This window comes from Calidris pugnax, unplaced genomic scaffold, assembly GCF_001431845.1.
Source record: "Calidris pugnax isolate Ruff unplaced genomic scaffold, ASM143184v1 scaffold7, whole genome shotgun sequence".
NCBI classification, from domain to species: Eukaryota; Metazoa; Chordata; class Aves; order Charadriiformes; family Scolopacidae; genus Calidris; species Calidris pugnax.
In genome coordinates, this window is record NW_015090762.1 from 1812587 (window position 1) to 1824788 (window position 12202).

At 52.0% G+C, this 12202-nt stretch overlaps 1 protein-coding gene across 1 annotated transcript; it reads left to right on the forward strand.

The window, feature by feature from the left end:
- On the forward strand, nucleotides 1–7525 carry DGCR6L (DiGeorge syndrome critical region gene 6-like). Its single transcript, XM_014941129.1, has 3 exons — nucleotides 1–153; nucleotides 4659–4799; nucleotides 6638–7525. The coding sequence occupies exons 1-3, from the start codon at nucleotides 13–15 to the stop codon at nucleotides 6719–6721; spliced, it is 366 nt and encodes a 121-aa protein (XP_014796615.1). The 5' UTR covers nucleotides 1–12; the 3' UTR covers nucleotides 6722–7525.
- Nucleotides 7526–12202: the final 4677 nt, after the last annotated feature.

The window sequence follows — 12202 nt, forward strand, 5'->3', positions numbered from 1 at the left end:
GGCAGGGGGGCCATGGCGGTGCCGTGCCCTGACCTGCAGCCTGTCCCTGCAGGGCTGAAGCAGGAGCTGTTCCACCGGCACAAGGAGGCCCAGCAGTGCTGCCGCCCCCACAACCTGCCGCTCCTCCGCGCCGCCCAGCAGCGGGAGATGGAGGTGAGGGGGGGCCCGGCCGGGTCCCTTACCTAGAGGGAGGACACAGCCCCTTTGCTGCAGGAGCATCCCTGCATCTCCAGAGGGTTTAAGTGGTCATGTTCCCTGCCCCCCTGGCAATCTTGGGAGCCATCAGCCGTCCTGTCTGGCCTGGTTAGCACAGGCTGAGGTTCCCCACTCCTAATTGGGGGTCAACTCTTCATGTTCTACCCTTTGTCCACCTCCTAAGAGTGGGGGGGGGCAGGCTCTTGCCATCTAGGATGGCTGCGGTCCAGGCATGATCTGGGAATTGCAGAAGTTCAGGAGTACCCCTCCCACCAAGGAGACTGATGCTCTAATGAGTCTTTGCTATAAGACAGGCTGAAGCCTGTGTATGGATAGAGAGCAAGTTGATAGAGAACACAGAGAAGGTACGTGAAACCTGCCATTACATCATAGCAAGTAGTAAGCAGAGATTACTCAGAAAAATTCAGATTTTACTTAGTAGCACTGATAAGGAGGAACTACGTTGAGATACCTAAGCATGGAAGTAGTTTCTGTGAGCATCCCAAGGCACTTCGACACGAGCGGTAGGTTCAGTCCCAAAGGTCTTATCTCTACTTTGGTGATAAGATAGAGGCAGATTTATAATGTAGAGGAAATTGCAAGTAGCTAGTTCCATTAGTCGATGGAGTTTACAGGGGAAGTTACTTTACTCCACATAAGGCAAACAGATAACTGTTTAAACACAGGCTCTTTTCTGACCTTTACCTGTGACAAGCACCGTGTCAGCAGTCACTCTTGGATCTTTCATCTTGGTATTCCCACATCCCTCATTTCCCATCAAGGTGACTAAAGCCAGGCAGGACCTCTGTGAGCTATCCCCATTACTTCTGTCTCTGAGTAAATTAGACTTGCAGCAAGTAATAAGCTACATTACCTGTTTTAAAGCATTTCCAATATTGTCTTTGCTCATTAAGTAGACCATATATATGTCATTTCTCCTTGTCTTACATGATATGCAACTTCTTCCTACATCCTGAAGCGCTGGAGCGTGTCCAGAGGAGAGCCACCAAGCTGGTGAGGGGTCTGGAGAACAAGTCACACGAGGAGAGGCTGAGGGAACTGGGCATGTTTAGTTTGGAGAAGAGGAGGCTGAGGGGAGACCTCATTGCCCTCTCCAACTCCCTGAAAGGAGGGTGTAGAGAGGTGGGGGTTGGCCTCTTCTCCCAAGGGAATAATGACAGGACCAGAGGAAATGGTCTGAAGTTGGGGCAGGGGAGGTTTAGATTAGATATTGGGAAGAATGACTTTACTGAGAGGGTGGTCAGGCCCTGGCACAGCCTGCCCAGGGAGGTGGTGGAGTCACCATCCCTGGAGGTATTTAAGAAATGTGTAGATGTGTCACTTCAGGGCTTGCTCTTGTGGCTGAGATTGTTGGGTTGGGTGTTTTGTTTTGTGTTGTGGTTTGGTTGGGTTTTTTGTTTTGGTTTGGTTTGTTTTGTGTGTGTGTGTATGGTTGGACTCGATGATCTCAAAGGTCCCTTCCAACTGTGAAGATTCTGTGATCCTGCTACTTTCCTTCTGCCTTTATTCTCTTTTCCTTTGCCAGAAGTTACTGGAGTTACTTCTTCCCTTTTTATGCTTTGATATTTCTGCTGCAGAGCATTTCAGACATAGATCATAGAATCACAGAATTGTCCAGGTTGGAAGGGACCTTTAAGATCACTTAGTCCAGCCATCAACCTAACCTGAGATTAGACACATACCAGTTGTTACTGAGATGGTCAATCGAGCTGCCCTCTGTGGTTAAAGGTTTGGAAGAGCAGCTCCCATGAGAGAGCTTGGGAATGGGCTCCCGGGGCGGTAATACAAGATGAAGTTTTTAGGTGTTTGGCTTCCTAGTGGACGCTTTTAAAAAAAGCTTTGCCCATCATACAGGGTCACCAGCCACCAGAGCTGAAGCAAACACTTGTGTTTAAACCTTACTTTTCTCCAGGATTTTAGCACTTTTCTGTAGCCCGGAGTCAGGTGCCAGCCCCAGACACTTAAAACCCAGAGAGTCACTCCTCCAGCACAGTAAATGGAGGGGATGATGGTGCGGTGTCTCTTTCCTCCCAAAGAGGAAGGAAAGTTTTTGGGAAACAAGGGGTTTGAGTCCTTCGTATCTTCTACAAAGAGCATGAACCTCTAGACTGAAGAACGTGTAAGGACAGAGCTTTCTTAGTTTCATTAGCATCCCATACAGAAGGAGACAATTAGTCCCTCTACCTTCCCTTTTATTGAAACTTAAGTTGCCTTGAATTTATTCACATTGATTCTAATCAGATGCTGCTCTGAGTGTTTCTGTGGAGCAGCTGAAGTACAGTAATCTTGGTGGATCACAGTGCTCCTTAATAGCATGTAGTTCTGCAAAGCTTTCCCAAACCTATGGACTTAATTAAAAATGTGAGATGCTACTTGACTGCTGTACATCCAAGAAAGGTTACAGGAGGTAGCTCCTGCTCCATGTAAGTAATAATTGCTCTTGGTTTTGGTCAGATCTTTTGCAGACTAGTATGTCCGTGCTGTGGACAGACCTTGGCTCTTTTCCAGACTGTTCAGGACTGAGACCTCTGTCATTCAAATTCCTGATTTTTCCCCAGGACTCGTAGCAGCGCACAGGCTTCTGGCTTCTCTCTGGGATGAACCTGCCCAGCTCTTGTAAACCACCAGCTACTGGCACAAGAAATCCCAGGGGTTGTGACTTCTCCCTGGCTGTGCAGTGAGGATAATGTACCCCTGTGAATATTTCCAGCTCGACACCTGCCTCTGTTTGCTGTGTTACAAAGGGGCAGAGCTGCACAAGTGGAATGTTGAAACTTGTGCCATTCATTTATTGGAGGAGAAGGACCCTTCCTTTGTATTTAGATGGGGCTTGGTGCTTCCTGACTTCCCCGGTGTCCTGCTCAGTGCAGCCTGGTGAGGTTGTGTTCCTTCGCCTCCACACACACGTGGCTTTTTATCTGAGCTGGGCTCTCATTGTTCCCTGCAGTCCTTCTGCTCTCTTCTCCCCTCTCCAGCAGTTCTTGGTAGGTTGAGGTTTCCTCCAGAGCTGAGAAGCAGTGTCCCTTTCTGCAGCCAGCAGAACGTGCGAGTGCTCCTGGAACATCCCCACCACTTCTGATGGCCAACGTCCCTCTGATGGAGCAAACAGTCCCTGTGCTCTTGTTTCTTCTTCAGAGGAGCAGTGCAGAGGTTTCTGCTGAGCTTCAGGCAGATGTTGGCAAGGCAGGAGGGGCTGTGTTCTCCTGCTTGGGGCTCTTTTGCAAAGTCCTCATTTGGTAATGTTCTCAGTCTGCCCAAAATAGAGCCCCAGCATGCTGTAGGGACTTCAGTGTGATGTTGTTAATACAAAATAAACTAGCTTTCCAGTGGCAAGGTTAGGTTTTTGAGGAGTTTGGATCTTTTGGTGAATAAATGGAGTCTGGGTGTGATTTACAACTCCAGCTCTGTATGTTAGTGTCCGAGGAACATGGAGGCTTAGGAAGGTGTCCGAGCTGGCACCTTGGTGAGCTTCGGTGGCCTGTGTTACTCCTCCAAGTCTTTCATCAGCCTCACCAGCCCTGGGAGGGGGATTCTTGGACTGCTGACTTCTTTGGAGCCCGTGCTGGTGGAGTGCTCAGCCAGAAGCTGCTGCTCGGAGGTTGGCTCGTCAGGAGAAGTCCTTCAGATACTGATCTGTTGCTCATGGTCTCTCCTGGCACCTCCAAACACACAGAACAGAGGCTGGTCCCAGTGCTTTCCCTGCGCTGTCTCAGTAGTAGCTCGCCATGGGGCATGGCAGGAGGCGAGGGCTGGGGGTGCTTTGCTGGCCCTGCTGCCCTTCAGGGTCCAGTCACGCTTTGGTTTCAGAGGTGGAAAAAAGACCAAGGCAGATATTCCACTTCTTTTTTTTCTATTTCACTGAATTTTTAGGGTTGGAAGGGACCATAGAGATCATCTAGTCCAACTCCCCTGCTGAAGCAGGATTGCCTAGAGCTTGTCAGATCATGTTACTCAGGAGCATCCAGGCGGGTCTTGAAAATCTCCAAGGAAGGAGACTCCACACCCTCCCTGGGCAGCCTGTTCCAGGGCTCTGTCACCCTCACCGTGAAGAAGTTTCTCCTCATATTTGAGTGGAACCTCTTCTGTTCCAACTTGTGCCCGTTGCCCCTCGCCCTCTCACTGGGAACCACTGAAAAGAGTCTGGTTCCCTCCTCCTTCAACCCACCCTTGAGATACTTGTAGGCATTGATAAGGTCTCCCCTCAGCCTTCTCTTCTCCAGACTAAAGAGTCCCAGCTCTCTCAGTCTTTCCTCATAAGGGAGATGCTCCAATCCTTGAATCATCTTTGTAGCCCTACGCTGGACTCTCTCCAGTACTTCCCTGTCCCTCTTGAACTGGGGAGCCCAGAACTGGATGCAGTATTCCAGTTGTGGCCTCCCCAGTGCAGAGTAGAGGGGGAGAGTGACTTTTTTTTTTCATCCATTGGCTCTTACCTTTTTCAGGCTGTGGAGCAACGAATTCGAGAGGAACAGCGAATGATGGATGAGAAGATAGTCTTGGAACTGGACCAAAAAGTGATAGACCAACAGAGCACGTTGGAGAAGGCTGGGGTGTCTGGCTTCTACATCACCACCAACCCACAGGTGGGTGTTTAGGCAGTGAGTGTAAGATCTGCCACTACTCTTGTGTTAATATATTTTGTTTGTTTAAAAAAAAAAAAAAGTCTTGCTTTTAATGAGTTCTGAATCGCTGGGTCAGAAAGAATAGTCTGTCCTTGGCTCATCTGCAGATGGGCAGCGTGTCCTGGGCAGAACCTAGTACCAGGTTCTCAAGAGAGGAGCAGAAATCCATTGCATGGGGCAACATCCCCACCTCTCCGCAGTGTTTTCCCCCTGTGGAAGGAAGCAGCGCTGTGCAAACCGCCTGCAGCCCCGTGACTCTTGAACAGCTCTGAATCATACTAAAATAAGGGGCTGCGTAGGTTTATAGCTTTTGTACCTAGCTTAGCTGTACAAATTGCCTTCAGGAATTCTTTTTATTAGGCATTTTGTTAATTCCTGCATGTGATTTACTGGAGATGATGATCTTAGACTGGGATTAGAAAATTGTTCTTGGTTTCCCCAGTGCATCTGCTCTTAAAACTTGTGAGCAGTCGCCTGGGTTGTTCTCTGTTGTCTTAACACCACCGCAGGAATGAAAAAATAGAATTTGTATTGCCACAGAAGTTTGCAGGGAATGCAGAAACGGGCTGTTCTTAACTGTGTTTTTTCAGCTGATTAAATTTTACTTTGATAAAGACCTACTAGTGAGAACAGACTGCTTAAACTAACTTAGTTTAACAGGCATTTCCTAAAGCCCACATGATTCCTGGTTGTGTAGCCTTGAACAAGCCTCTTATTTTTCCTGTGTTGCTGTTCCTCATCTGCGTAACGAACAGTTCGTTCTCTCCCTTCCCGACCCTGCTTTTTATGTTATTTCTGTAAGTAATAACTCTTAACAGGGTTCCTATTTGCTGGGTTTTTTTATGTTTGCCTTTACGATAGCTGGCAAACCAGACCCAGACCTTGGCTCGGTACCTGTAAATCCCACCATCGTGTAAGAAATCACTGCTGGAATCTGTTTTCTGTGCGTTTCCCATCAGTTGCTGTGTTTCCTTTCAGTCTGTTGTATAAAATGCCTGCCATTGGTCTAAAAATCTGTTTTTGTAAAAATATTTCCATAATGTAACGTCTGCAAGCCTGAGTCACAGAACAGGGGTCTCTGAATTAGCTCCTTCACCAGGTCGTTTCTGTGCTAACTGGCTTGTGAGCTAAATGTAGCTAAAGAACAAGCAGATGACAAGGAAACCATCAGCTGAGGGTGATGACTACAGGGGATGATATCTTCCTTGGAATCCAGTCACAGAAAAGGGAGTTTTTGAAGGGGAATCAAATACTTACAGGGAATTTGATACACCACCAGAGCAGCGTGTTGCACTTAGCGCCCAAAGCGATCCCTCCTGTGCTGGAAAAGGATGGGGGTGATGAAAATGCTGCTGAAGGTTGAGGGGAGTGGGCTGTGCCCACCTGGAGAGCTCACTCTGGGGTGGGTGGCTCTGTGTGTGCGAAGGGTTGCTGTGGCCCCGCTCCTGGGGTCTGCTTCAGAAGGGGAAACCTGCAGAACTGGCTGGTCCTGGCTGTGTTAATCACTAAATCATGGTCAAGAAGAAAGAACCTTTCTGAATCCTTAATGAATCGTAAAAGCCCTGGGATTCCCAAGGCTGCTGCAGTTTGTGTCAGATCTCTGAAGATACTACTGCCTGTGTTTTATAGAAATGCTTAAACAAGATGAAGGCTTTCTTTTGTATTTGCATGTTTTTTCTTTTGGTCCCAGAAGATTGTAGCTCTTGAGTGGGTGGTACAAACCAGTCCCTTCTGCTTCCTGCAGCAGGGAATGGCAGCATCTTATTTTTGCAAAAATCTGTCTCTCTCTCTCTTTGCAGGAGCTGACTTTACAGATGAATTTACTGGAACTGATTCGGAAGTTACAACAGAAGGAGTCTGAGTCTGAGAAGGCTTTTTCCTGAACAAGCGAATCTGCTGTTTGCTTTCCAGCATGTTCTTCTGACTTCCCTCTAAACTATAGGCCGTTCATGCATTTGCTTTATGTTGTGTTAGGCAGAGGGTACTGGCTGTAGGGGACAGAGCTGAGGCCCGCAGATAACCTTGGAGCCGAGCCGTGGCGCAGGGGGTGGTTGGGGAGGACCAGGCTACCTCTCCGGTCCTTGGAGGGAGACACGTGTGGCACGTCTCGCTGCGATGACAGAGGGCATTTCTCTGCCGCCGCGGTGGCCGTGAGGCTGCTCTGAGCCAAGAGAGACCAGGGCAGGCACCAAACCCAGCCCGGCGGTAGGTGGGTGCCCCCTGCATTGAGGTGAATCAAGCTGAGCAATGTGGTCTCCAAATTGCAGTCTCCTCTTCCCATTCAAGGAGGAGGAGCCAGTGTCTCTGGCAGGGGATGGCAGAGGGGAGTTCCTGTCCTACGGGACAGGGCAGCAAAGTGAACTCACTGTCCGGTGCCACCACGCCATGGGAGGTGGTTGGCAGCTGGGGGAAAAAAGTCCAAGGTTTATCTACAGGAAGATGCTTCCATGTGTGTTGAGGCAGAAACATCCTCTTCAACATGCAGACCCTTCCCAGAGAGACCTGCAGGCAGATGTCAGCATTGGCTTGGTTAAAGGAGGATTTCAGGCCTCTGCCCCGGCATTGCTGGACTGTGACATTCACAGTGTGCCCACCCGGCTTGGATCACAGAGAAGGCCTGAGAGCTTTTGCTTTGTTACTTTAAACCAGTTTCCAAATGGAGAGAAATAAAATACAGTTGTCCCATCCCTGCTTGATGAGTGTGGGGTTATGGGGGGCATTAGATTAAAGCTGGGGGGCAGGACGGGACACAACCTTGAGTGTTTGTGAGACCTTTCAGGGCTGAGCTGATGACCCCAAGAGCCTGACTCCCATCCCCAGCACTCGGTGCACAGCAGAAGTTGGGGGCAGTTGCTGAAAACTTGGTCAAAGATCACTTCAAGTGTGTAAGAAATGTGCTGGTGTGAAGCAGGATGGTGCAAGGGGGAGCCTGTGAGCAGTTCTGCTCCTCACGGATGAAGATCAAGTTGGAGAAGCTGTTGGGGGTGGCTCAAAGACCTGGGCCATCATGTGTTGAAGGGCTTTGGTTACACCTGAGACACTGTTTAAGGGTTTTCTGTCATTTCCAGAGCTGATGGCTGGAGAACCAGCTGAGGTATGGAACCCTGCAAAGGTGCTAGAAGAGTTTGTGGTGCCTTTTGGCACCTCCCTTGGTAGGGAGAGGTGGCCATGGAGGGGTTGCCCACGACTGTAGATGAACACACTGAAAATCAGCAGCTACAAAGACCAATGAGGCTTTTGCAAGTTCGGGGCTGAGACCCCTTCCTGTTGCCATCAGGGGTGGGTGTTTCCTCCCTGCAGGAACCTGCTCCCGTGGTTCAGCAGCTGGAGACAAGGTGTTGCTCTTGCTGGGTTTCCACCTCTTGGATGAATATTCCCGGCTGGAAAGTGGGCTGATGTGGCACCTGCCCAGGAACCACCTTGAGCTCTGTCACCACTTGGCCCTCGTCTGGGAGCCCTGCTAAAATGGCAAGGAGCAGAGTGGGCAACATGCCCCTCTGGAGACACCTTCATCCTTCCCCCGAGGACACATCCAGACACAGCAGTCTCTGGTGCTCTTCAGGTGAAGGAGGCATCCGTGTTCCTCTGCGTGTAGCCAGAGCTACTGGCAACGAAATTGCTTCCTGAGGTGAGGATGAGCAAGGCAGGGATGAATGAAGGATCCTATTGCAGGAAAGGAGACTGACTGCCAGGGTGCTGGGGGTAGCACTGCCTCCCAGGAGGACCCCCTTTCTTTGACACAAGCTCTCTTGCGTTGCTGGAGCAGTGGTGGAGCTGACGTGTGGCTGGAGAAGCTGGGGGGCAGCTCATGCAAGCGGGTCAGGGGGCTGCCAGAGGGTTCCCTGCCCTGTGCCACTGACAGTGGAGCCCACCTTGGTCCAGAGCTCCCCATGATCCAGGAGAGCTGGTCCCTGCCATCTCCGCCGCCATCTGTGCCAGGGACAGTTGGTGCCAGGGGCTGCCGGGAGCTGCTCTGGCACTGTCATGACAGCGGTAGCTCTCGGGTGTCTCACTTCCACCATCTGGTTGGGGACAGCTCTGCCAGGCAGCCCATCCAAGCTGAAATTTTCCATGCATGTGGTCAGGTTGTGTTCCAGAAGGGCTTTCCATGCAAGGTGGAGAGCAGCAGGGTGGACAGAAGTGGTTAACTAGTGGGAAAGGTTCTTTTAAGGGAATCTGGGATAGCTGATGATCTGGGAGCATTTCAGTGCAGGAAAGCTTGCTCAGCTCCCCCCCTCCCAAAAGCATTGATGGCTGGTACCACACTGAGATAAACAGATACTTTTCCAAGCCAGTGCCTTTGTGTCACTGGGGATGACACGTTCCTCCAGCCCTGGCTGTGCCCGTGCCACCACAGTTGTGTTATTGCTGGTGACGGCTGGGCTGGGGTTGGACCTGGGGCGAGTGATCCAAAGGAGCTGGAAGGGCTGCGAAGGCTTACCAGATTTTGGCTGTCTCAGCTCCTCGGCAGTTGGGGACCCCTTTGGTGGCAGCTCAGGCGGCTTCAGCCACCCACGGAGCTGGACCTCGAGTTCCGGCCCAAGTCTCCTTGTGAGCCAGAAGCAACGTGGAAAGGGGATGCATGAGAGAATGGAGTTCCCCATTCTGGTGTGAGGTGACCAAAGGGAGAGCTACAGCTCTGTACCAGCCCTGTATTCACCCATGAGCTGGAGGAAGGCGAATGATGGGTGGTAGAAAGGGAAAAGTCCTGTTTCCTGCTTCCTTTTTCTATACTTGGGCTGACGAGGAGGATAGCGAGGCCCTCTCCACATAGGGAGGTCAATTCAGCGTGGCTAAGGGTGAATTTATGCAGGTGGGAGCCCTTGGTGTTGCACGGTGTGTTCCAAAGTTGACCATTACCATTCAGGCGTGAACATTTGGGCTGGTGACTGATGGGTCCTTGGAAACATCAGCTTTAGTGCTCAGTAGCCATCGGAAAATCAAATAGGACATTAGGAAGGGAGCAGAGAAAATTAAAAACATTTTTCTCCTGTGAAATCACTGGTGCACCAGCACCCAAACACAGGTCCCCTCATCCCAAGAAGGGTGCAGGAGAGCTGGAATGCAAAGGCCCTGGGGACACCAGAGATCTGGACCACTTTCCAGCCAAGCTGGACTCCTCTATCTGAAAACGAGGTGACCAAGAGGGGACAGGGTAGAGATAAAACTAGAGGTGGCATGGAAAGGGACTTCACTCTCTTCAAACACGAGAGCTGGAGTGTTACATGAAGCCTGTAAAAGGCAGGTTTAGGTGGAGCAGGTGACTCCTTGAATCCTTGCCACAGAAGGCTGGAGAAGCAGAAGGTTTATGTTGGCTCAAGAGGAGGTGAGAAGCTTCTGGAAAAAAAAAAAAGCCTTTCAGGTTACAGATGGAGGTGATTCCACTTCACTGAGTTGCAGGGGCTTGGAGCCAGGTGGAAGCACCACATGCTTTCACTCAGGTTTTGTGCTCTTGCCCTGGGCTGCAGGACCCCGAGCTGGATAGGCCTGTTCAAGAGTTCCCCTTCCACTGCTGCCCCTCCAGCCATGGAATCACGGAATTGTCGGAGCTGGAAGGGACCTCTAGAGACCATCCAGTCCAACTCCCTGCCAAAGCAGGGCTGCCCAGAGCACATCGCTCAGGAGCATCCAGGCGGGGCTTGAAGATCTCCAGAGAAGGGGACTCCACACCCTCCCTGCAGCCTGTCCCAGGGCTCTGGAACCTCACCCCAAAGAGGTTCTTCCTCACATTGGAGTGGAACTTCCCATGGTCCAGCTTGTGCCCGTTGCCCCTCGTCCTGTCACTGGGAACCACCGAAGAGTCCGTCTCCATCCTCCTTCAACCCACCCTTCAGGTACTTGTAAACATAGATAAGGTCTCCCCTCAGCCTTCTCTTCTCCAGGCTCAAGAGCCCCAGCTCTCTCAGCCTTTCCTCAGCAGGGAGATGCTCCAATCCCTCCATCATCTTTGTTGCCCTACACTGGACTCTCTCCAGCAGTTCCCTGTCTCTCTTGAACTGGAGAGCCCAGAACTGGAGGCAGGATTCCAGTTGTGGCCTCCCCAGTGCAGAGCAGAGGGGCAGAATGCCCTCCCTCCACCTCCTGGCCACACTCTTCCCTACGCAGCCCTAGGATCCCATTGGCCTCTTGGCCACAAGGACACATTGCTGGCTCCTGGAGAGTTTGCCATCCACCAGGACCCCCAGATCCTCCTCCTCAGAACTGCTTCCCAGAAGATCCACCCCTAACCTATACTGGTGCCTGGGGTTCTTCCTCCCCAGGTGCAGGACCCTACATTTGCCCTTGCTGAACCTCATCAGGTTCTTCTCTGCCCAGCTCCCCAGCCTGTCCAGGTCACGCTGGATGGCGGCACAGCCCTCTGGAGTGTCGGCCAGCCCTCCCAGTTTGGTATCATCAGCGAACTTGATGAGGATACGCTCTGTCCCCTCGTCTGGGTCGTTGATGAATAAGTTGAACAGGACTGGGCCGAGTATGGACCCCTGGGGGACACCGCTGGTTACAGGCCTCCAACTTGACCCTGCTCCATTAAGGACAACCCTCTGAGTTCTGTCGCACAGCCAGGACTCAGTCCACCTCACTGCCCCCTCATCCAGCCCACACTGCCTTCATTTTCTAATCGGGATGTTATGGGAGACAGTGTCAAAAGCCTTGCTGAAGTCAAGGTAGATGGCATCTGCTGCTCTCCCCTCATCCAGCCATCCAGTTAGAGCGTCATAGAAGGCTATCAGATTGGTCAAGCATGATTTATCCTTGGTAAATCCATGTGGACCACTTCCAATAACTTGTTGATCTTTCGTGTGTTTGGAGATGACATCCAGAACGAGTCGCTCCCTTATTTTCCCAGGGACAGAGATGAGACTAATTGGCCGGTAGTTCCCTGGGTCCTTTCTCCTTCCCCTCTGCTCCATCCTGACAAACACCTGAGTGCAGAGGAGGTCCCTGTCCTCCAGGCAGCAGAGCACAGGGGGTAGAGGCAGGTTCCTCCTTGGAGTAGCTGCGGAGCAGAGGAGCAGGGTCTCAGCCCCTCGCTCAGAGCCGCATCCAGCAGCCGGGCTCTGGGGTAACTGGTCCCTCGCCGGTGGCTCAGGCCCCAGCGCTCGTCCCAGCACGTCCCCCCCCCCCCCCCCCCGGGCGCCACCGCCGCCCCCCCAGGCACCCAGTTTGTCAGCCCCTCCGCGGGGCCGGGGGGGGCTTCTCCCCCGTTACCCCAACCTCCGCCCCCGGCTCCGCTGGGGACGCGGCCGGTGCCGGTGCCGGCGCTGCCCTGGGCAGCATCCCCGCCCCGGGGTCTCGGAGCTGCCGGGCCCCCGGGGCGCTCCCCGCAGCCGCCGCGCCGGGCCCCCGCCCTTCCGCCGGGGGAGGCG

Coding starts and splice junctions, on each gene's coding strand:
- DGCR6L (XM_014941129.1), top strand. CDS start 13: ATGGCGGTGCCGTGCCCTGACCTGCAGCCTGTCCCTGCAGGGCTGAAG. Junction 154..4,658: donor CCCAGCAGCGGGAGATGGAG/GTGAGGGGGGGC, acceptor TACCTTTTTCAG/GCTGTGGAGCAACGAATTCG. Junction 4,800..6,637: donor ACATCACCACCAACCCACAG/GTGGGTGTTTAG, acceptor CTCTCTTTGCAG/GAGCTGACTTTACAGATGAA.